At 45.4% G+C, this 23896-nt stretch overlaps 1 protein-coding gene across 10 annotated transcripts in view; it reads left to right on the top strand.

Moving 5' to 3' along the window:
• The window catches only part of MAPKAP1 (MAPK associated protein 1), a 176417-nt gene that overhangs the window by 140873 nt on the left and 11648 nt on the right, over nucleotides 1–23896 (top strand). For all 10 annotated transcript variants that reach the window (XM_075905711.2, XM_075905714.2, XM_075905710.2 and 7 more), the window contains 2 exons: nucleotides 8696–8836; nucleotides 16659–16796. In XM_075905711.2, coding sequence (XP_075761826.1) covers nucleotides 8696–8836; nucleotides 16659–16796 — 279 coding nt within the window. The remainder of the gene's footprint in view (nucleotides 1–8695; nucleotides 8837–16658; nucleotides 16797–23896) is intronic.

Raw genomic sequence — 23896 nt, 5'->3', positions numbered from 1 at the left:
TCTGTGTCTTATTGCTCTAGGACGCTCCAGGGAGAAACCCTGCAAATGGTGGAAGAACGTCTTTAAATGTGTAAAACACAATAGTTCTAATCATGTTATGTAAATCACTATTACATAATTCTACCCTGGGGTTTATCGATGAGTTGTTTGTTAATTTGAGTGAATCTCTGAACTGTTCCTTTTGTATGAAATCTACATAACCCAAACACTGTGATATTCAATTGGTCTTTCCTGAACCAGTTTCTTGTAAAGCAAGTGCGCTGTCATTGAACCGAAGCGACAGTCACCGTACTTTTGGTGACCTTGCCTATTTCAGTTAAAATATAACCATCCTCGTGAACCTGAACTGTCTGGTTGAAAGCTGAAGAGACACATTGGACTCTCAAACCCATTTATACAGTCCCAGGCAAGAATGCATTGCATGGCCCACAGTCCTAAGAACCTGTGCCCTGATCCTCTGCATCCTCACACACAAGGCAGGATCACACTCGGTCAGTACTTGGATGGAAAACCTCTAAGAAACAGCAAGGTGTTGGTGATTCACAGGGCTTGACAAAGCACAGTGAGATCTACTTGCCAGCCCCGCACTGCACATGCGCCAGACCGGCACTGCGCATGTGCACGCACAGTGCCGGCGCACGGCTGATATCTACTCACCACGGGCGAGTAGAAACAGTGATTTGTCAAGCCCTGGTGATTCAGTAGGCCAAGATTTCCCAACCTATGGGTTGCGAGCCAAATATGGGTTGCCATTACATTTCAAAAGAGTTGCCAAGTGTCTCCCCAGCTGGCCCTGTCCCCTCTCCTCCCCCCATTTTTGAATTGCCTTGGGTCACCCAGTCTTCCTGAATTCTCAAAATGGGTCCCCATCTGGAGAAGATTGGGAACCGCTGCAGTAGGCGGCCTTCTGCTTTCCTCTAGTCAGCCCTGGATGGGAATCCTGGCATGCTGAAGTGGGAGCTGTCCCATTAGGGTGAGTGAGACGTTAAAAGGAAAAAATAAACTCCCCTGAATTCCGGTTCTTTCAGACATTATCAGCTGCCTAGCGGAACACGGTAGCTTTTCCCTGAAAGAGCGGCATGGAGACGGCGGCTCTAGTGCCCCCGCCTGTACAGTGCATTCCCGCAAGGAGCCCCGGGCTCCAGCAAACTTACCTGAACGACCAAGCAGTTACTCTGTCATTCATTTCTGCGCACGTGGATTCTATGCTAAAACCACAGTCCGGTCCCTGCCAAAACCTGCGTGACCTAGAACCACCGCTTGGGTGGCAGAGTTGGCCCGTGGAGTGCAGCAAGAGCCATCTTTTGGATGAGATGCCAGAGGGTGTTTGAGTGAAGGAGAGGGTTGTGACCTGGGTTAGAATGGGGTGCAGGGTCTGGGAGGGTGTTTGGGTGCAGGAGAGGATTCTGGCCTGGGAGAGGGGTGTAGAACAGGTACAAGGTCTGGGAGGGAGTTGTGTGAGGCAGAGGGGTATAGAGGGTTTGGATGGTGACTTGGGGTGCAGGAGGCGCAGGGGTGCCAGAGGCAGGCTCTGGCTGGGAGATGCGTTGCCCCCATCCCATTGCCAATCTCTCAGTTCCTATTGGCTGGTTGTTTCCAGCCAGTAGAAGCTGAGGATTGGCCTGGGCAGGGAGATCACACAAACCCTCCCTCTGCCTGCAGAGCAGAGAGCCGTAGGCACTGTGTTTTCAACCGCGGAGGCTGCGTGCTTGAGGGTCCCAGTAGGGTGATCCAGGGGCTTGGCGGGCCGGATGCGGCCCCAGGGCCGTATTTTGCACAGCCCTGGTTTAGATCTTGGACAATGGAAAACAGAAATTGACAGGTATGTAAAGCAAAACTTTGCATCAAACAAAATCAACCATATTGTAGGTGAGGTCGCATTTTAAATTCTCTTTTCCTTAGTTATGTATTCAGATAGAGAAGATCTCAATTATAAGAACTATTTATGAAATGTACTAATTTATTTCTTCACATAGAGCCAAACAGATGCTAGTAAAATAGATGCCGTTTCCTTTGGGCAACTGTATACTTTATATTTTATGGGATTAAGTGGAAACAGAAAACTTTTCATTAATAGAAATACACCTGCAGAAATCTCTCAAATGTCTAACATTAGAGATGCTCAGACTAATAAACCACATCCCATATTTGGACATTTGAACTTCCATTCGTTGCATTTTGCAATGTGAAATGCTTATATTAAAAACCTCAAACTGTTCGTGGCTAATTTAGTTGATCCTCTCCATTCTGCTTCTGGAAAGTTCCTCTTTCTCGTTTTACCATTAGGTAGTAATTAGTATTCAAGGGAAATTGGTCTTAATATATTAAAATTGGTTAAGTGCCTTTAGACCTGTACCAAAGCCAATGTCTTATTGGAAAATGAAATTGGGGACTCTGTGTATGTAATTAATTGAATTGCAATTAAGAACTTTCATTAAGCAATATACTAGTACATTAAAGTAATAAGGGGACGTTTTTGCAATGGAGTTAACCTTGTATTTTTGTTTTATTGGGAAATATATATTTGCTTGTTCATGAATGTATCGTGCATTTAATATTTTAAGTTGCCATGCTATAGCAGATACTGCTGCAGTTCCTTTGACGTTCGCAGTCAGCTGTTTTCACAGGCCTTGCTTTGATCCTGGAGGCCATGGAAGTGTCTGGACCTGTGCCCCCATTTTGATCTGTTTCTTTGACTGTTTTATTTGATTCACCATTTGAGGAGCTGCTCTTCTGACCTCACATCCATCACCTGAACGCAATGCAGCGCTGGGGCGAAATCTTCCCAAAGCAGTCTCGGCTTTGCCCAGCAGCAAACCCTCTACTTCTGTACTGGTCTGTGGGGGAGGCGCTGACCCTGCATTCCCCCTGGAGTTTTTCCACACAGCACGGAGCTCCTCTGCCTCTATTTCCCCAGGAGAGTCGTCAGCACTCTGCTTAGGGAGGTGGCTTAGCCCACCGGCCTCGTCACTGAGAGGGTTCAGCAGTTCTCTGCTGAATGTCCAATATGAACACAAATCAAAAGAGCCTTTGGCCAGGCTGGGCTCAGCTTCCCGTCCCTTTCCTTTCCAGTGGGCCCTACCTGAAGGAGCTTGTTCCTGTAATAAATCAAATAGCCTTTCTGGGATCTCAGATGTACAGCCCAAAGGGGGGCTGGATTCTTCCCTTCTCCCTGGAGTGTCATTTGTGCGTGGTGTTGTGACATTTGTCCTGGCTTCTGAGAGGTAGCAGACCCCTCTTTGGGTCACACACAACGGGGCGTGTTGGATCAGAATGACATGCCGCTGCTGCTGCCTTCTTCTTAAGAACCATGGTCAGCAGATAGGCCGCCGACCTCCCTGGGGCCATTCTTAGTGTTTCCTCACCTCGCCAATTGCCAAGCACATGGTGGGCATGTATGTGGTTGGTTTTACTTACGGCTCCCGTCGTTCCTGAGGCTGCATTCTAGCAGCACGTTGTCTTGGCGTGACTCGCTTTTCATTTCTGCTGCTTTCATGCAGGAACCCCCCGTATCATTTGTAGCAAACTAACTGTGCAGGGCACCAGCATAGGACAGTGAGGGTGCTTTGCCTCCGGTTAGATAATGAAAGAGCAAAGAACGCCAAGGTAGTTGTGAATTTAGCCCTTTGGTCCATTCGCAGTCCCTGTTTGGAATAGCATCTGTTCCCCCAAGGAGACACTCGGGCTACAGCTGCACTGCACTCCCGCCAGTAAACCTGCTGCTAGGCGGGGCTGTGAAAGTGCGCTCCTAACCCACACAAGTTTTACCGACGAAAAGCATCGGCACAGGCGGCACTTTGCAGCCCCTTGCTGGGGGTGGTTTTTTCTAGTCACTCTCCTGATGACTGTGGCTTCACGGCCCATGTTCGAATGGCACTGCTCTAGCTGGGCCACTCTAAGGCACGCAGTGTTAGACCTGTCTGTGCTCTCTGACTTGAACGGCTGTACGGACTCTTGGTCTGGGCCTGGATGCAGTGTCCACTAATTGCTTTGCCCAATGAGAGCTTTTACCTTCAAACACGATACTGTGATTCCCTCTTCGGATGCCCAACAGGCCTGCAGCTATTCCACAGGCGTATTCACAGTGCCTGTGTGGCAAGTGTCTCCACCCAGCGCTCGGAGAGGAGTCTTTCCTCGATCATTGAATTCCCTCCGTTGCCTCGACATTCTGAGAGCGCTGCGAGGATGGGAGCAATATCCCAAGTTCTGTGGTCGGGGGTTTTCTGGGCAGGGCATCTATCTCTGCTGCTACTAGTGTTAGTGCTGTTCTCCTGGGCACCCTTGGGCTCCTCGTTCAACTACAGAAGTTCTGCAGACCTTAAACTGTCCTCCTCACGTAGCCAAATCCAGCCAGGTTAGCAGATATTTCACGTATAAAATTCCCCAGTTCAGTCATTTAAACCAGGGGCCTCAAACACCTGGCCCATGGGTCATTCCCAGGCAGCGCGATTGCACAATCCAGCTTGGAACTCCCAGCAGGCCAAGGGTGGGGCTGTTCATTACCAGCCTTCAAGTCGTCCTGCCCCATGCACCCCGTACCCGAGGATGTGTTCCCCCATACTTACCAAAGTGGCAGGAGCAACCGTGTGAAAGTATTCCGATTTTAAATTCCAGTCAAAATGTAATCCCTGAATCGGATCTTGGTGGCTACTAGCTAATCAAGGGGTTAATAACACTATTACCATGCCCTTCTCGACAGTACTTTTCATCTGAGTACCTGATACATGAGTAAGCTCAGCCTCATAATGCCCCTGTAAGACAGACACTTACTATATCCGTTTGACAAATGAGTAAAGCCAGACTCCGACGCTTGTGGAAGGCCATTGTGTGGAGCCTGGGGTCAGCTCCATGCGGCGCTACTTTGAAACGCTGAGGGGCAGCGCTGCACAGCTGATCCCCGGCTCAGCTGTGCGGTGCTGCCCCTTTGAAATGCTGCCATGGTGTTTCAAAGCGACAGCGCCGCACAGAGCCTGGGGTCAGCTGGGGTGTCCCCAGCTGACCCTGGGCTCCGTGTGGCATTTCAAAGTTGACACGCCCACATGCAGCCCAGAGTCAGCGGGACTTCCTGCTGGCCCCAGGCTGCAGGCGGAGTTCCACATTCCTCCCTTGAAATGTACAAGAGCCCCAGTGGGGGTTCTTGTACATTTCAAAGGAGTAATGCATAAGTGCCTATCAACTAGTCGAGTTGTTGATGGAAATTCCATCGACTACTTGACTAGTAAATTACTCGATACTTATCCTTACTCCTGGCCAAACCAGTCAGGATCACCTGTCAGAGGTTCCAAGATCTACCAGTAGATCCCGATCTACTGATTGGTGACCACTGGGTTAGGTGGTAAAATCCTTTGAAGTGATACTGTACCTGTCCAATAACTGCTTTCAGCAAAATGCTAGTTACTTCCCTGGGGGCAGCCCAGACCTAATGTGAGATGTGACCAGGAGACACTGCACCTTCCGGGATGAGCCACAAGTGGTCAGGATCTGTGTTGTTGATTGCAAATGAAGACTGCCAGTACTGAATCACCAGCATGATTGCCTGTGCCCTCTAAGTATTCCTTGGAGAGGTCTTGCTCACTACTCACCCAGGCAGGCCGTGCTTAGCTAGAAAACTGTTACAAGGTGAAATGGCTGCAGGCTATAAAATACGTGACCACAGAATATTGCTATTCTGTGGATTGTATCCTAACGGTGCACAGTTTTATGATTGAAACAGTGCCGTGTTAAAGCACAAGTGGGTAATTGAAGGAATGCATGACAGCCCTACATTGGCATTTCAATAGTTTTATCTATTGAACTCGGTCCTTTAACTTCCTTTCCTAGTCAGTTTTCTTTTGATCCTCAGGCAACCCATTCCATTATAGTCCTTGTTTTCCTTCCAGGAACCTCTATGCCATAGTGTTTCAAAATGCTTTTAAGTGCACCAAAAGTTTGACATATCTCCATGTTTCGTTGAAATACTGCAGCGGGAGTGTTTGACATGATACATTATGATAATCCATAGAATAGAGACATTAACACAAGGGTCTTTGACAAAATACATTGTAATGTCTCTGACGGAGCCATTACAATTTATCTTGTCATTCTGTAGTGCGAGTGGTTGCAGTGTTCAGATGGGGATGCACAAATTCACATGCTCATGTACACATCTGAAAAAGATTCAAATGGCAGAGTCCAGTTTGCAGGTTTAAAAAAGGAACACCTTTAGATTGTAATGCCTGGTGCGTTTTTTGTGTGCTGCTGAGGCACATACATGCCTAATCCCTGTATGTAAGGGGGGAAATAGTTGGAAAAGGGGTTGTTAGGCTGATATCGTCAGAACGGGTTTTTTTCCCACTGTACACTTTTAAGTGCTCAGCAGAAGGCACTAAAGTTCTCTGGACACCACATAGATGAGCTTATGTTCTGTAGACAAGAAAATCTGCATGTTGCTTCACAAACTGAAAGGGGACGTTTTTTGCAAGTGGGAAAAACTGAGTGTTGAGTTTTTATTTTTTCCCTTCTACATTTACACTGCTCCTCCCCACAGCTGGGAGAGTAGCTCTTGCAAAGACAAACAGGATGCGGTTCCGAAACTCCAAATTGTCCACATTAAAAGGAAGCCTGCCACTGCATCAACTGTGTGTATTTGACTCGAGTGCCAGGGCTTTCACCCCCTGGTAGTTGCCTTTTCTAAAAAGCAAGCGCTCTCCTTAATACCGGAGTCCAGACACAGAAACTCTCTGTAGTTTTGCTATCAGTTGGAATCCTGAAATGGGAGATAAATTTACACTACCAGAGAGTAGAAGGTCAATGAAGGAAGCATTAGTGTGTTGAGCCAGATCCAACTACATAAGTCTTGAGCAAAATTAATATGTAGAAATTGACAAGCCTTTTGCTGCTTATACTATATTGTTAAGACCTCTGCTAAAATTCCATTGTCTCATCTGTCCATTTTTAAAATTTCAGCAAAATATAAGTTTTCATTAATCTCCCACAGCAAATTTAGGATTGTGAACTGGCAGTTGTTTCAGCTTTTAGGACTACATTAGCTGGTGTATTAAACAAAATGTGTCATTCTTCAGTATCTTCTGCAAGAAGTTAAATCAATTTTCAACCATATTTATGCACCACTTTATCTAAAAGCATCTGAATTATCATTTACAGCTAAAATGAAATTACTCTGTAAAAGATTGTGTCCCGTTATAGTAATTTTTAAATTGATATTAATCCAACATCATAAAATGTAAAAATCTTAAAAGTATTTTTTCAGTAATTGGCATTTTGGCTTAATGAGACGTTACCTTTTCTAAAGCTAGTACCTACAGTAGTAACAAGAATACTAATCAGCAATGTATGCTTTTTATCTCCGAACTTAGTAAAAGTAGCAAGATACCACTCACGTTGTTAAGAATAATAAAGTTTAATATGTGACGGGGGGAAATGTAAAGATTTTAATACCAGAGTTAAAGACTACACTGGGAAAAAATGATAGTAAAAAAGGCTGCTTGATAGATGCATCCATATGCTTTTGTCATATCTGTAAGTTGTGTTACTGGTAAAATACAAGACCTGAAAGGCAATTTTTCAGTGACACCCAATTATGTTGAAAAATGCAGATTTGGTGAAATCAAAAATTCTTAAAGGAAAGGATCCGTTTTAATAAGTTCCTCAACTAACACGAATTGGGGGGCGGGGGGGAATTAAACTTGTCAAAATGTCCCGTCTTGGCATTTTTTTAATTTAAAAGATGGTTTTTCATTTTATAATTTGATACTAGTATTACCATCTTTAAAATAAATTAAAAGTGGTCAAAATCAAAATAAAATGTTTCAAAATTATCCAAACAAAACATTTTGATTGACCCAAACTGAAATTTTTAAAAAGATTGTCAAATTGTAAACAGTTTTGAAATGTTGACATTTTGTCCCAGTTGAGGAAGAGGAAACATTTCTGAAATCTTGAATGTGTTTGTAGGGTAGGAAAATACTTTCTTGCTCATCTCTAATTAAGAACTACTTCAGCCATTCACATTTAGCACAGCTCCTACTGGTGTAGGCCCTGTCTCCACTTCTTGCACCGGACATCGATCATGTGGCGTTCAATTTAGTAGGTTTAGTAAAGACCTGCTCAGTCAAAAGCTGAGGGTGCCCCCACAAGAAGCCAATGGGAGCGTTTGCTCCCATCAACCTCTCACGGTGAAGACGATACCAAGTTGGCCTTGAGGGATGTTGACTTAGGGTTTATGGAACCTTAAGCCGACCTTCCGGGTCTAGTATAGACCTGGCCTCGTTATAGGCACACTTTTGGCAAAGCTGTTCTTGGAACTCCAGCTGACTCTGCAGACTTTCTGTAGTTACTATGCCCAGGAAGTGGCTCTAGCCAGTTCCTGCAGGATAGCTATGAGTTAACAAAGTCTGCTCTAGGGTATGACCATCCTCAGGATTTTCCACAGAGTTTACGTTGCACCCTCACTTTGATATGTTTTAAGCTCGTAGCTCATGAAGAATTTTGCTTTTGACCTGACATGGAGAATTTCCTTCGAACCTCAAATGCACTAAAACTGTGTATTTCCTTAAAAAAAAAAAAAAAAAATTAGGTGACATGACTGGCTGCAGCTGGGCAAACAATAGACTTGCAATTGCCAGAGAGGCAGGAGTGTTTGTGCTCTGGCGTAAGGATACGTGCCACGTTTTGAGTCTCTTTTATTTTTTGACAGGTTCGAGAGGAGAAGAGACCTCAGAGGAAGACCCGCAGATGGATATAGCTACGGTTCAAGATATGCTTAGTAGCCACCACTACAAGTCCTTTAAAGTCAGCATGGTCCACAGGCTGCGATTCACAACTGATGTGCAGTTAGGTAAATCAATCCATACTGTAAGGCAAAGGAGAGCAGAGACAGTCTTACCTTCAGCCACTTCCAATAAATGTCTGTCCAGAGAGTTACATAACAATGCCCGGTCACCATGTTGTCTAGTTGACTATACAACAGAGTGTTTAACATTGCTCCTCATTATTTTACCGTCAAAAAGATCAATTTAATGCAATAAACCCACATAAACCATGTAAAATGGAATTAAATTGTTTAATTATTTTTATCCTTATCTAAAGGGATCTCTTCTATTCCCTTCTAACTCTCAAAATAAATACAAACTATATCTCACTTCTTAGCACATCAATTGGCAATATGTAAGTATTTGTATTACCTTCAATTAGCTAGCATATAATCCCTGTCTACGAAGACCATCATTTAGTGACTCTTTTTGCTAAATATGCAGACAAATTTTCTTTCCTAAAATCAGCCCATGCAAAAAAAGTTTGTATTAAATCAATAGATTTTAATGGTGTTAATAGAATGGTGAAATGGAATAAAATATATTCCATGTTCTATAATGATTTTAACATGTGCCTTTTTAGCTTTCTAAATGTTCTGCAAAACCTAACAGCTACAAGAACATAAGATTTTAATAAAAAATCTATTTACTAATTTTTAATAATAATAGGGCTTTTATAGTCTGTGGTTTAAATTGTAGAAATTTTATTAACAGTGCATGGATAAGTAAACTATAACACTGTATTATTTAGTACTGTGGTCACCAACCGGTCGATCGCGATTGAAACTCGACCAGTCGATCGCAAGGTGTTCGGGGCCCCTCCCATTCCCCACCCACCCCCACCAACCCCGAGAAGCCCCACTACCTACATCCAGCGAAAATGGAGGTAGTGCTGGCTTCCTGCAGGGTGGACAGAAGTGCTGCAGCTGCGCGCCACTTCTGGGGGTTCCGGAAGTGCACTGATTGCTCCCCTCTTCAGGTCTGTGGCATGCCGGAACTTGCGGCAGGGCGTACCCAGAGGAGGCGAGTGCTGGGGCTTCCCTCCTCTGTAGGAAGGGGAGTTGGCCCCGGAGGAGGTGAGCGCAGGGGCTTCTCTGCACCACGGGAGGGGGGAGTTGGCCCCGGAGGAGGTGAGCGCAGGGGCTTCTCTGCACCACGGGAGGGGGGAGTTGGCCCCGGAGGAGGTGCGCACAGGGGCTTGTCTGCACCACGGGAGGGGGGAGTTGGCCTCCTTGCACGGGCGCTTTCCTCTTCAGGGGGCGGGGGGAGTCCTGGGAGGAGGCTGGTGCAGGGGACTCCCTTCCCCCACTGGCATTCTGTCCCCTGCTGCAAAACCCTCCCCCCACCCCAGCACCCTGTCCCCTGCTCCCACTGGTACCCTGTCCCCTCTCCCCTGTGCCCTTCTGCAGAACCCTCCCCCCACCCCAGCACCCTGTCCCCTGCTCCCACTGGTACCCTGTCCCCTCTCCCCTGTGTCCTTCTGCAGAACCCTGCTCCCACCCCAGCACTCTGTCCCCTGCCCCAGCACCCACTAGCACCCTTCCCCAGTACCATGTCCCCTGCTCCCACCAGCACAGTTGGGGCCACATTAGTGAGGCTTGGGGGGGGGGGTTGGAAGGACGTGGGGGAGGGGGGTTGGTTTTGGGTGTGTGTGGGTATGTGTGGTTTTTTTGTTTTTTGGGTTTTTTTGCGCATCTCCCTTGTGTGGCCCCAACTGACTTTTCTGTGGGTCAGTGACCCCGTGACTCAAAACAGGTTCCCTGCCCCTCTCATAAATAAAGACAATGCAGAACCTTTTTGTGTTTGACATACAGCCGCTCCCCGAGTTACAAACAAGTTACGGACCAACGCTTGATCCGTAACTCAAAGTGTTTGTAACTTGGATCCCATAGCGTTACACGGCGACCCCGCTGTTCGTAAGCACGGATCGCCATTCGTAATTCAGATCTGCATTTACGACCACTTTGGTCATAAGTGCGGATGGTCGTAAGTGGAGGTGGTAACTCGGGGAGTGGCTGTAGTATTTTATTTAAAAATGAAGCCTGGCCAGCAAACCCCCAATTGGGGCCAAGCTTCCATCTGGCGGCAGTATCATAACACTCTTACACCCCCCCCCCCCCCGCCAGACCCTAGATCTAAGCCTATCATACACTGGAACCCCCTGCCCTGAGCCCCTCACCCCAACCCAATTCTTGCACCCTCACAGCCACAAGTCTGTGGCTTGCTTAGTACCGCAACCCTCCATCTGACCCCACCACTGCCCAGCCTGGAGCCCCCTCCACGAGCCTGCATCCTCTTCTCCACCTCCTCCTGCATCCAGATTTTCTCCCAGAGCTTGCACCTCTCACCCCTTTCCACACCCAAGTCCCTCATTCCCACCCCAGAGCCCACGCATCCTGTCTCAACCCAGGGGGTACGGTTAGGCTGCAGCAATTTTTCCAGGATTCCAGAGAGATCCTGGAAAAACTCTTCCGCATCCAGGGATGCATTTGTTCTTCTGCTTTAAGTGGAAGAGCAAACATGCTCTTTCAGTAACCCCTATATTCCTCAGAAGGGGTTTTTCTAACATTTGGTCCAGTCTAAACAGGCCACTTGTTGGAAAAACCTTTTCCTACATAAGAATTGGGGGAAAAAGTGGCAGTGTAGAGTGTATAAGGGCTGGGGATAGCAAGTGATGGAGAGGAGGAGAATAGAGAGGGTGGAGCTTCAAGGAAGGGGTGGGGTCTTGGGGAAAGGATGGGACAGTAGACCTTTGCTTGTTCTGAGATTAAAAAGTGATCTTGGGTGTAAAAAGGTTGGAGATCACTGGTTTAGTAGAATAGTTATAAGTTTGAAAAATTCTCTATTCTTTACTACCGTTAGTCTTTTTATCATTCAGGTTGTGAACACACAAAAAACCTTTCTATTCCATGGCACATATGTACATGGGAAGCTTTTGTTCAGTTTATTTTGAACTGTCTTGTTAAGGAAGGATTTATATGCTGACGTTGAAGTTGGACAGTGTTAGGCATGTTTTCTGCTCTTGAGCAAACTATCTGGGTGTGATAGTTTGCTTCCAATGAAGTTTGACTCACTGTGTCTGGAAGCTGTCAGAAATGAGAGCTTGCAAAGGTCATGACAGATCACTAAAGATAAATGTTTAAGGGAGAAGAGCTGTTACAGGAAACAAATGGTCTAACTTGTTTTGTAGTGAAGGGGCTGACCCCATCCACCAGTGTATGGACCATAAACTTTCCTTACTCACTTTTTGTAACATCCCCTGCATGTATCTATTTTTGATGGCTACACCAACTGCAGTATGTTTTTATGTGCTAATTCTGTACAGCACAGAGCCATAAACCCAGTGGGGTGTTCAAGGTCTGGACAAATGGAAAATATCAAAACCTCCAAGGTCAGAAGAACTATATGTATATGGGCTGTCTCCTGGTGCAGTCTTTTCTGATATTCATCTCAGTGGTGTCAAAAGTAAACATTACAGGGCACTACCATTCAGCACTAACGGGAGTTAAATGTGTTCCTCCTCCTGCTGTGTGGTGGCAGAATAGACTCCATTGAATGTGAACCATAAGAGCCAATACATACAGTCCTTTGTATTTATGGATTTTAGGGCATTCGGGGCCACATAGCACATGGATGGTCCGCTAGAAAGAGTTTTCTCTGTGACATTTTTATTTATCAGTCACATTACATACCAGCACTAGTTCAGTGACAATTTTCCTGGAAAAACCTGTTTCCTGAGGGCACTGGGAAGCTGAAGCCATGAGATGACCTCGTTTATCAATAATATTGATTACTCTGCACACTGCAGGAATACACATGCTGGCCAGGAAACATTGGACTGTACAGTGGCCACACTTAAAAGCATCCCTCAGCATTGAGTGAGAGTACCGATTCCACCTGTGCTCCCATTTGAAGGGCAGGAAATTTCCCTCAAACCAATAGAACGTTTCTGAGGGGAAGGATATTTCTAAGTGCACCAAGGCTTAATGACAGCATCTTAGCCCGCTGCCACGTTTGCTAAAGATCCGACATGTCCCTTTGGTTGGTTGATGGGTTTGGTTTAGATGATAGTGTAGAAGTGCTCCCATCAGTTTTTCTCACAGCTGGTGGGAGACCCTGACCTCGCCCTGTTACCTTCAGGGTGTGGCTTAGACACCGCCCCTCGTTACTTGTTTCTTAAGGAGGGAGCCCACCCTTTGGGGTTTTCATAATTCTCTTCAGGTGCAGGATCAGAAAGGAAGGTAAATATCCCAGTGCACTTCAGAATAGGGTTTTTTTCCCCCCCAAGATCTAGATCAAAGGGGAAAAGACCAACAGTGCTATCTTACCCTGGGGCTGCCTGTGTAGCACTTTTCGGGGAGTCTTTCTGATGGGGCTGTTGACCCAGGTTTGCTCTGTCAGGCCTAGCTTGGAGGATCCCTGCATTCCCTGTAGGACTGGGGTGGACACAGCCGAGGTGGGAGTCTCTCCTGGCTGCAGGAGTCACTCGGCACTTTCCCGCTTACAGTGATCTCTGCATTTTCCTCCCTTTGATAGGCCTCCTCCCTTCCATACCTGGTTGGCAGGGGAGAGGGGCAGGGCCTGTCTGGCACCATCAGCAGCAGGGTGGATGTAAGCACCTTGTCACAAGTAGCTGCTGGCGGGTTGTATGACGTGCAAGAAATGCTCCACTGCCAAGTAGGGAAGGGGGCTATGTGGCAACGCCCCTGCCTGACATTGGTCACCTTTCTGGGCATGCGTCACTGTGATACTATCCACGTCAATGAGTCGACTGCCTGTACAGAACCACCAGTCGGGAAATAAGCTCTTCAAAAGAGCCGGTTTGATTAGGTAAAGTGGGGCTGCTCGTGGCAATGGTGTAAGCTACGTTTGTAGGTACCTGCGTGGTTCTTTCCCTGGATTTCCTGAGCAACACTGCACCTTGTAAGGGCGGTGAGAGAACCTGGCACTAGGTTTATCCAGAGAGCTGGGAGGAATGTCCCGGATTGCGCACACCTGAATGCCATTCTTACTGATGCTATAAGTACAGAGGGAAGAAATGACCACTCTGTGGCTGACTTTTTATTGGAGCTGAAGCTTTAGTTACAGCAGCCACAGGATCTGGGGTTTTATGATTAACTTGTGTCACATTATGATGCACATGCAGCGTCCTGTCAACATTTTGACTCTGTTTCCAGAAAGCAGTAAGGAGAAGGTGCATTTATTTGTGCACTCTGCTATCAAACCTAAGAGGCAGATTGATTTGAAAAATTATTGCTGGCAAAGTAGGTTATTAAAATGGCTAAATCCAGACTCTAGCAAAGAAAACAGCAAGAACAAAACAGGTAGGGCTGGATGGCTGTATCTTTACCATTTGTATTGACAAAAGCTGCATTATAGAAAATTGGAGATAAATCATTTAACTTGATTGTGAATGTGACTAATTCAGACTGTAAAGCAGAAACTACATAAGCTTTAAGCACTAGCTAGTACTATAGATTTTGGGTACACACCCACACAGATTGGAGCACAAAAACACAAAAAAGGACAACATTGACAAAGACTGTGCTCCTGTGGATGTGTGCACGCCAAAGCAAATGATGCTGAGATACGGAAATAATAGATGAAGTATACAGCAACAATTTGCAGATAAAAATAATAGAAGTTAAAGTGTATTTTACATGATAAAGGAAAGATGAAAGAGGAGGAAAGTCTGTTACATCTGAGATGGTTACAAAATCCATGCCTTGCGAAGTAGCCTCTGTTGAAAAGATTGATGCAATGAGGAGTGACCTTGGCTTGGAGCAGGAGCTGGTGATGTATGTATGAGCATCTCTCTGCTAAATGGACCCAGATTTGTAGCACTAATATACATGGAAGCCCAGAACCAAACTCAGTATGGCAATAAATCAACAGCCACTTTGGGTGTCATTTCTGGTTTATATTCCACTATTGTTCTATCACTTTAATTCATGTCACTATCATCTGTTCATCTGGAACAGTTTTATATAATTTTCCAGTGGAGTTACCTGACAAATCCTATCAAATTAGCAAGGTACATTAACAATATTGACTGACTGGAGTTGCAGGGCCACAGAATGAAATTTTTAAAAGCTGTTTCCAGTGGCGATATTTTATGTGTGTGCTTTTGGAAGGGAAGAAAAAAAGGGTTATTTCCACATAAAGGAAATATGTATTTTGTCTTTTTTTTTTCCAAGCATCAAAATAAAAACATCAGCAACTTCAAATATAATTTTCTTTGAGAGGCAGAAAATGTCTAGGTTTCGGGCAATTAATGATTATACTGAAATAAAAAATACAAATGTTACAACATTTTTCTAGAGTGGAATGTAATAAAGTGGCTTTCCTGACACAGAAGCAGCCTGCTCAAATCATCTAGCGCTAACACTTCTAGCATCAGTTGAATTCTTGACACTCTGCCTAATTGAAACATGGCGTCTCCGACGTGAGCAGTGTCTCAGGACAAATGAATGCTTTTGATGAATTAAAAAGTAAGAATTGTTTGTGGCATTCGGTAACCATATTGTAATGACAAGAGTTAAAATGGAAGGTTCTTTTCCATTTGGTGCAGAGGACCATAGCAACATACATGCTACCTCTGCCTGTCGGTTTTAGAATCCAATGAGGCACAGAGCTTTCCGCATTGGTTGGGGGGTTTGGTTTTGAGAGAGGAGAGGTGGAGGTTTTAGAAACTGCAGTTGGTTAGTTTTAACCTAACATTGTATTTTTCATTTATTATCTCCTGTTGAAATAAGTTTTCCTTACACTCCAGCCCAACCTGGCATAGCATTTTCCAAAGTATCTGAAGCAAAGGCCTCTGAAGAGAAAAGGTTATCGCCGCTGGCTGCCCAGAGAAGCTGCAGCAACACGTTATTATTTTAAATACGTTTTATACGCTTGCTCCATTTTCCCTATTTCATGGTGCCCTTGACCTATAACTCATGACCTAAAAATGTAATTACTTTTAAGGCTCCGCGCAGGTCTCCCTATGAAAGGCATATTGAGAGGCTTGTTCAGTCGTGTCAACAGAGAAGCCTTGTAATTGTAAACCAAGCAACGAGCTCCTGTACCATTCAGCGCAGCAGAGCAGGCTGTTGCTTTGTAATACTGTGAGAGAGACAGCTGTGAATTACCGGGTGTACTCCAGGGTAGACCCCAGCACACTGTTAACTCTCAGCTTGCACCTTGGGTGTCCCCGCTCAAAGGACAGGCTGTTCGGGCACAAGCTCAGAAATGACATTTGAGGTGATAACACAGTTACCTTTTTCTGCGGATGTAGCCATCTGCTTGCCTATAAACAGGAGAATTCTGGAGCTGCAGAATCCATGACTTGCTTTTAAAGCTGCCTAATCAGGGTTGGCTCTAAATTGGGGTAGTGTAAAGATGCACACAACCTCCAAGACTGGACACCCTCCTTTGGAAGTCTCCGTCTGGATGGCAAACAAGGTCTTGATACAATGCTATCAATGGACATTGTCTTCTGAGACAGGAAACGTAGATAGAAGAGTGGTGATTCTTAAAAAACCACAGGGGCTGCATCTTTCTATAAATCTTATAATCCACTCTCTGCAGAGCTGTGCTCGTGTACTTGTAAAATGTGTTCCTTGATGCTTTTTTTTTTCCTATCATGCTTTTTTTTTTTTTTAAAGCAAGCAAGAAGGGCAACCTACAGGTTATGTATACAGTTTGATCATTTGCTTTTGGCCTCAAACACGCCTGCTCTTTTGAAAAGCCCAAAAGGACAATATACTTTGATCCTGCATAAGATTTATAAAGTGTGTCAAACGGCTGTTATGAAATCACTTACAGAGTCCGCTGTTGTGGCTTTTTATCCCCTCTGCCTCGCAGGTATATCTGGAGACAAGGTAGAGATAGACCCTGTTACTAATCAGAAGGCCAGCACTAAGTTCTGGATTAAGCAGAAACCCATTTCGATCGATTCTGAACTCCTCTGTGCCTGTGACCTTGCAGAAGAAAAAAGCCCAAGTGAGTAGTGCTTTTTATTTATGTTCTCTGCTCTCTCCCTCTCGCTCGTGGTATGTGCAGGGCGCCAGGAGAATGTATTGCCACCAGGTCTTGTGCGTTACTCATTATATGCAATCTCTTTATATCGGACTGGGTTGTATTATAGGAGAGGGTGTTCGGGGTAGATACCTTTTTAACAAGTAGCCTTTCCGCGCTACTTACTGTCCACTGAAGAGCTGACCCCGGTTAAGTATCTCTTGTGCTATCATCGGTATTCAGCAACAGCGTTCCATCAGGAAATTGCTATTTCCTGTGATCCAAGGTTTAACCCCTTGGCTGTGATACATTTTCCAACATTATTGCACTAGCTCTTGAACTTTTAGTGTAGCAGCCCTGTGGGTAGCAGCTTGAATGAATTTAAAGAACCCATGTGCTTAGAGGTAGATTTAAATCTCAGATGTGTGCCGCGTATCAGCACGTCCGGGAATAGCGGCAGGCTTGGGGACAGGACACGGAGATCACACCCTGATTCAGAGAATTCAGCTTCCACAAACCAGTAGCCTTGCTGGAGAGCCAGGGCAGGGAGTGATTTCTTCAGGAACCAGAAGGCCTGCCCTGGGGCACCGGCCTTTCAGCAGACTGGAGGTGTGGGGCGCAGATTGGGAGTTTAAGGCCTGGATGTTTCGGTTGATTCCCTGGGCTGAATTCTGCCTGGGAGTGTTTGTGCTGCCGATGATGAAAACAGGACAACAGGTGGAAATAGCCAGTTGTCGGAAGTGACCCCGCAGTAGAATGCTCTGTGTGTTGTAGATGTCACTACCCGTGTGCCTGAGTGGTGGGAGCAGGAGAGTGTCAAGAGCACGTGTCCCGCGTGTGGCCGTGAGGCAGAAATCAGCATGCGCTCACGAGAGCAGGAGTTTGTCACATTACTCAGGAAGGGTGAAAGCGTGGGTGCCACTGAATTTATTCACGATTGTGCGAGGCTTGCAGGCTGGGAGTCGACGGCCTTGCCTGGTGTTGGACGTTTCGGTGGGGAAGGGCTGCCGGCCAGTCCCTCCTGCAGCCCCACGGCGAGACTTTCAGCTGCTTTCCAGCCAGTTAACCGGTTACCCGTTCACGTCCTACTGTACATTTGCACCCACAGTGCGGTTGCAAAATGGTGCGCACATTACAACCAGGCTGTGTCTGAAACCCCAGTCCTAAGTCTAGGCTGCTGTCGCAGAAGTCTCAGCCTTCGGCGCACGCTAGCCCAGCAGGCACCCTGTGTCCAGACACTCGCTTTGCAGCCGAACGATCTCCATTTGGTCTGCAATTGAAATGCGGGGAGGGAGGGTCTGTTTGGCCTGCCAGCGCTGCCGAGGGAGCACGTGCTGCTGCTGGAGGGGGCACTTGTGTCCAGGTACAGCACACTGAGGCTCCCTCCAGAGTGGCCTGGCATGGCTTCCAAAGGCTGCGAATGTGCAATGACAAAGGCAGCCTTTGCGGGAGCACGGGTTTTGTTTTTCTCTCTCGTCACAGTCCCCACAATTTCCAGAGTGCAGTGCATTCTGTATACTTTGAAAGGGCGAAGATCATCCTTTTCTTCTTCCTGAAATCTGCGCCTACCAGGTTCAGTCAAGGTGCCCCCGACGGCATTATTCTAGGGCCATACGGGAGACGCGGCGTGACATCCCAGGATGATACAGTCTGGGATACTATTAGTGGCAGATCAGTATCGACTGAATTTGAAAAGACACAAAGTTATGTGAGCGGGGTAAGGGAATGGAACTCCTAAGTTTTGTCTGTGATGTTTATCAGCATTGTGATATATGTTTGTGGCAGAGTTTACATCAAAAATTATTCTTGGGGCCTCCTTGAATGAATTACTGCAACGAAAGGGAGGCTGGGAAAAGATAAGGGTTTTCAGTTCTGCAATATATTTTGTTTCCATGTTTTTATCTCTTGTAACATAAGCGTGCTCCATCTAGTCCTTCAGAAGCACTGTGCGACTCAGAACTGAGATTGTACACCCCGTGCGCAGACAGGCTGGACTGTTTGTTACAGTGACGGCTTTCTGTGGACGTTAGCAGTTGGGTTGTAACAAAGTTGTTCGCTGCTCTGCAGGACCTACCTGTCCTATCTCCAGACAGAAAGAGGTGGTTTTGAAACGCTTCCACCTAGAGCCCCTTTCGGTGTTTCTGCAGAGTTCTATTGTCAAAGCAGTTTGGCCATTGTGATCAGTGTGACTAAAGATATATGCCAAAATTGCTCAAAAGTATGACTGACACAGCTAAGCATTTGACTAGTTACTGTGTCTTGCGGACTATAGAGACTCTAAGCTTGCAGAAATGCACCTCTGAAAAGATGTTTAAATAGCAGTAGGGTATAAAATTGGTGGTGGGAGTCAGTGTTCTCTCTATGCTCTCCCGTGGCATGTGCGAATGTGCACCACCAGTAGAAACAAAACACCTAGCTGTGGACACTCTTCTAATCAGCTGGGTGGCATTTGAATTAGAGATGTTAAATTGTGATTACCGAGCTAATCCTAGTTGGTAGAATACGATTAGTCGATAGGACCACTATGCAGTGTTGCCACCAGACTCTTGGAGCCCCACTGGGACCTCTGTGGACAGGGGCTGCTTTGCAACCGTCTGCCCTATCTCTTCCCCTCCCCTCTGATAGAGGCAGCGGGGGGGGGGGGAGGGGAGAAGCAACTAGTTGAGTTACTTCACGACTTGTCGCTTACATCCCTAAGTTGAACCTCTCCTGGGAGGCTGCAGAAACGTGCAGCTTATGGGAACACAGGGGGGTGTCAGTAGAGTTCCCTTTAAACACACACGTTTCCCTGGAAGGCTAGTTCATAGCATGAAGATGTAAAGCCACATCCTTGTGCAAGACAAAGTACTGTACATGGAACTTTGCAACTTGAGAGGTCCAGCTTTTGAATAGCTTCTGGTGAATGCTGAGAGTTGGGAACAACAAGGAGTCCTGTGGCACCTTAGAGACTGACAATGATATAGAATCATGAGCACTTGTCATTCTGTGTATTTGGGCTAGTTTCTCAGGTGCCACGGGACCACTCATTGTTCTTAAAGTTACAGACTAACAGCAGCTACCTCTCTGAAATGATTTGAGAGTTGGGGTAAGGAGTTGTAACTTCTCTTGTCACAGGGCTGCATCTAACTAAAATCAATGTGCAAAAGCATCTAATTGTTTTGAAATAAGATATTGAAGCTATGTGTAGTTAGTGTTGAGGATATAATTGGAACCGTCTGAGGATTTTTGTGTGCCCTTGTCCAAGGCCCAGGGTTAGTGCCTGGGTGCTCTCTTTCGAAAAAGCGGCTCGCTTTTTCAAAAGTACTGGCTGTAGTCTAGATGCTTTCTTTCGAAAGAGGCTTGTAATCTAGACGTACCCTTATTTCTGAATGAAGTTAAGCTCCTTGAATGCAAACATGGAGACGAGGTAATGGCTTTCCTGGTTAAACCCAGTGCCATTAGAATTTGCAAACACGGTGTATAAAGTGCTTGTGCAAATCAGGTTCAGTCTGATTCTCACAAAAGATTATGCAGGTTGTGAATCTTGAAAGGAAGCGTCCTATCATTAAGAAATAAGATTTAAACCTTAATAAAGTAGCTGTCATTTTTATAGCTGAAAAGAGCTCTGTATCTCAATTAAGTGTACATAATATAAAGTCTTAAGGAAGCAACATAATAGGTTTAATGCAATTATATCCCCTTGCAATAGTGTAATTTAAAGGAAATGTGATTATGTTATTGGCTTACATTATATGAACACAGGTAAAACTGCAGTGCCCCAGTCCACTGTCTATTTTTAAAAAGTGCACCATAGGCAAAGTGTGGGCTGTGATCAATGCATACAGTTACTGTCCCTCTTACAGTTTAGGGTTACCAAGTTACCACAACATCTGCACAAAGAGAACATTGATCAAGTACTGAAGTTTTGAGGGGATTAGTAGTTTCAAGATAGGCCTCTTGGTAGAATTAAGGATAGATTAATCCAGTGAAACTAAATTAATCTTTCTTCCATTCCCAAGTACTTGCCAAGATCTGCAGAAATCTGTTTTATTTGCTAGTTAAATGCAAGCCACTGAATAATGATTCTTTATCATCTTATTCTTTATTAAGCTAAAAGGATCGCTGTTGTTCAGTCAAGTAGCCTTAATTCTAAGGTAGGTTAAACAAAGGCAATTGGTTCTGTAGGTCACAAACATATTGGTAATTTCAAGTTGTAATTTAATTGCCTGCATTGCATTCTGTGCTTTAAGATTTCCTTTACATTCCTATTCCATTGTTGCACTGGGGCTTAACAGAATGTTAACCCGGTAATAGACATGAGGCCTCCCCATTCTGTGTCTTGCTATCGAGCGGTTCTGCATGACTAGTTAAAGAAGATGGCAAGAAGATTAATGAAAGCAGCCTGATACAGAAGGGGGTAGGTACCTTTGCAAGACTTCTAGCGAGGAGATATTAGAGCTGAACCAGAGCTTGGCTTTTTCTTTATCCTGTGACCTTTGAACCTGCCTTGCTGTGGATAGCTGCCAACAGAGCCGACATTTTGATTGATGTTGCTACACGAGTCAGTCTTTCCCATTGAATTCCACATCTGCACGAAAATAGCTTTTCCTGCAGAATTCATAGTGGCTAGAAGTGATAGCTAGAGTGATGGCTGAAATGCTTTTATATAGTTTTCATTTAACGCTAAATGCATTTGATGTTTTAATTCAGTGTCCCGTTCCTCCAGATTATATACATTGCATCATATTCAATTGATCATTTAATTGTTGGATTATGAAAGAACAGTATTAGAAAACCTTACTACGAAGCTTACAGAATAGAATGGTTTGTTTAAACATGTAGTGAGACACAGATGTGTTAGAACCCAGAGTTCTAAGCCGTTGCTAACTTCTGTTAAAATGGAATATAATGGTTGAAGGATTTCCTTTAGCCAGAGCATTTTTGCCATCAACAGCCTGTGCTCCAATCTGCACCCAGCATCTTTTGGCCAGGTTTATTGTACTCGCTGGCATATTCGTCCCAGATCTCTTCCGTGGTGCGAGAGGCGTTAGGGGAGCTGTTTTGTGAATGCTCTTGCTGCGAATGCAGTATTGCTCATGTGCTGGTTACTAGAGTTATGGTCCTTTCCAGGGATAACCCAGCATACACAATACGTGATCCGAGGCAATAGCGTCTTGATCGGATGCACTAGACTAGCGGTAGGATCAGCTGAGAAGTTTGGGGAGAAAAATGTCTCGAAGCCTGTAACTGTAAGAAATAACGCTTGGAGTTGTTTCTGGGCCCAAACGTTTACACCCATAAAACAGCTAGGCAGAGAGGTGTCTGTGTGCAATGAGTGCGAATAAGTGTGTGTGCGATTGTGTATTTGTAATTGTAATTGTGCCTGCAAGACACTGGGGCTCAAATCATTCTAGGTGAGGTTGGGACTTGGCTGCCCATCAGGGCTCTCCTAACATACAGAACAACTGCGCCCCATATGGAGCATGCTGTCAGTCCGAGGCTGCTGCGGCTTGCACGGTACCACTGGCAGTGCCGGGAGGGCACTCTAGGTAGGTTTGGCATCAGCCGTGTAAGGAAAGTGGTTGGCTGCGAGGCAAACACTGTGGTGTTGTCCGTGCCTGGTCCACACTTTGCTGCAGCAAATAACGGAGGCTGGGTTTGTGGTGAGCAGCTGTGCGGTGTGATCTAGTTACGCAGTTACAAGTTTGGTGCGGTGGATTGTTAATTTCAGGGTAACTCTTTTTTAATAAGTTCAGGCCTGTGATGTATTAGCATGTGGTAAGATAAAGTCCTGCCTGAGCACAAGCTAGAGCTTAGCTTTAACTCATTAACTACAGCCGTTATTGAACAGCCTTCTCAGAAAAGTACTCTTGAGCCCAATCAGGAGCATGCATTGCCTCATCCTTTTAACAAATCTGTTTCGTAGCCCTATTAAAAGGGGTCTTCATCTATCCTGTCAAAGCTAGTCTGTTGGGGTTTTTTAGTTTAATTACACTATCCAATTAAAACTCCTTGCTGCATTTTGATTCGCTTCTCCTTGGGCTTGAGTGGATATGACATTTACAAGGCTCCCCTTTCAAGCAGACAATAGCATGATTGATGAGGTGCAGACGCAGTGAAAGAGGCGATTGCCATGCGGAAGCACTGCTTAGTGCATTTTGATTTATTTATCATCTCTTTCCAAAACAAGGTTGCTGGGGAAGAGGTTTTGGGCAACCCTGGATTCCACCTCCGCTTTCATAGTTCCTGCAAAAAGATTTCTGCCTTTGATAGAATTTCTGAAAGGATAAAAACGGAAGAAATCCCAGATGTGTAAATAGCTAAGACAATGGAACTCCAGAATGGTCACATGTAGCACGTGCTGAATAGTAGCTCTGCTTTCCGGAGCCTGGACAAGGGGCTGCCGCGGTAATAATGTTTCGTTCGATAGACTGGCCTGGGATGGAAAGGGCGGGAGGTGTGGTCCCCAAAAGAACCGAATAAAGCCACGTAGAACAGCTGTCAATGGGCATCGTAACGCGGTCCGATCTGTCGTTCTCACGCTCGGACTCCTTGTACTTCACAGCAGGGCAGTCAGAGGAGGAGTTGGCCCACGGAAGTGAATGGTGGAAGTTTTGCCATTGACTCCAGTGGAGTGAGATTTCTGTTGTTGTCCTTCCTTCTGAAATACAGCTCTCATGCACCTTTCGGGGGGCGATGGCCCGTTAAACTCCAGAGCTGTCCAGATGATTTTTGTTACAATGCTGCAGTACTGGCATGCAGGAGCTCCGAGCTCTCGCGGACATAGACATAACAGAAACACTCATCTTGCTCCATAGATCTTAGATTACACATGAAGATGGTGGGGGAAGAGAGGTCATGTCCTTACTCCACTTGAAGTGTTTTAAATTCTCCCTCTCACACACACCTGATTCTCTCTCTCTGTGTTTTAACTCCAGGCATGTTTGCTAGTTTATATTTAACTCTTTGTGGTTCCTTCTAAATTTGTTTAGCGCAAAAGAGAGAGCAGGGTTTGGTCCATTTAAATTATTAACTTCTAAAATAGTGAAAAACTTTGATAATGTCAAATAAGACCATAAATATTTTGGCTATTTTTTTCCAATAAC

This window comes from Pelodiscus sinensis, chromosome 23 (genome assembly GCF_052426305.1).
Source record: "Pelodiscus sinensis isolate ZL-2025 chromosome 23, ASM5242630v1, whole genome shotgun sequence".
Classification (NCBI taxonomy): Eukaryota; Metazoa; Chordata; order Testudines; family Trionychidae; genus Pelodiscus; species Pelodiscus sinensis.
This window is presented reverse-complemented; position numbering and strand designations above follow the sequence as displayed.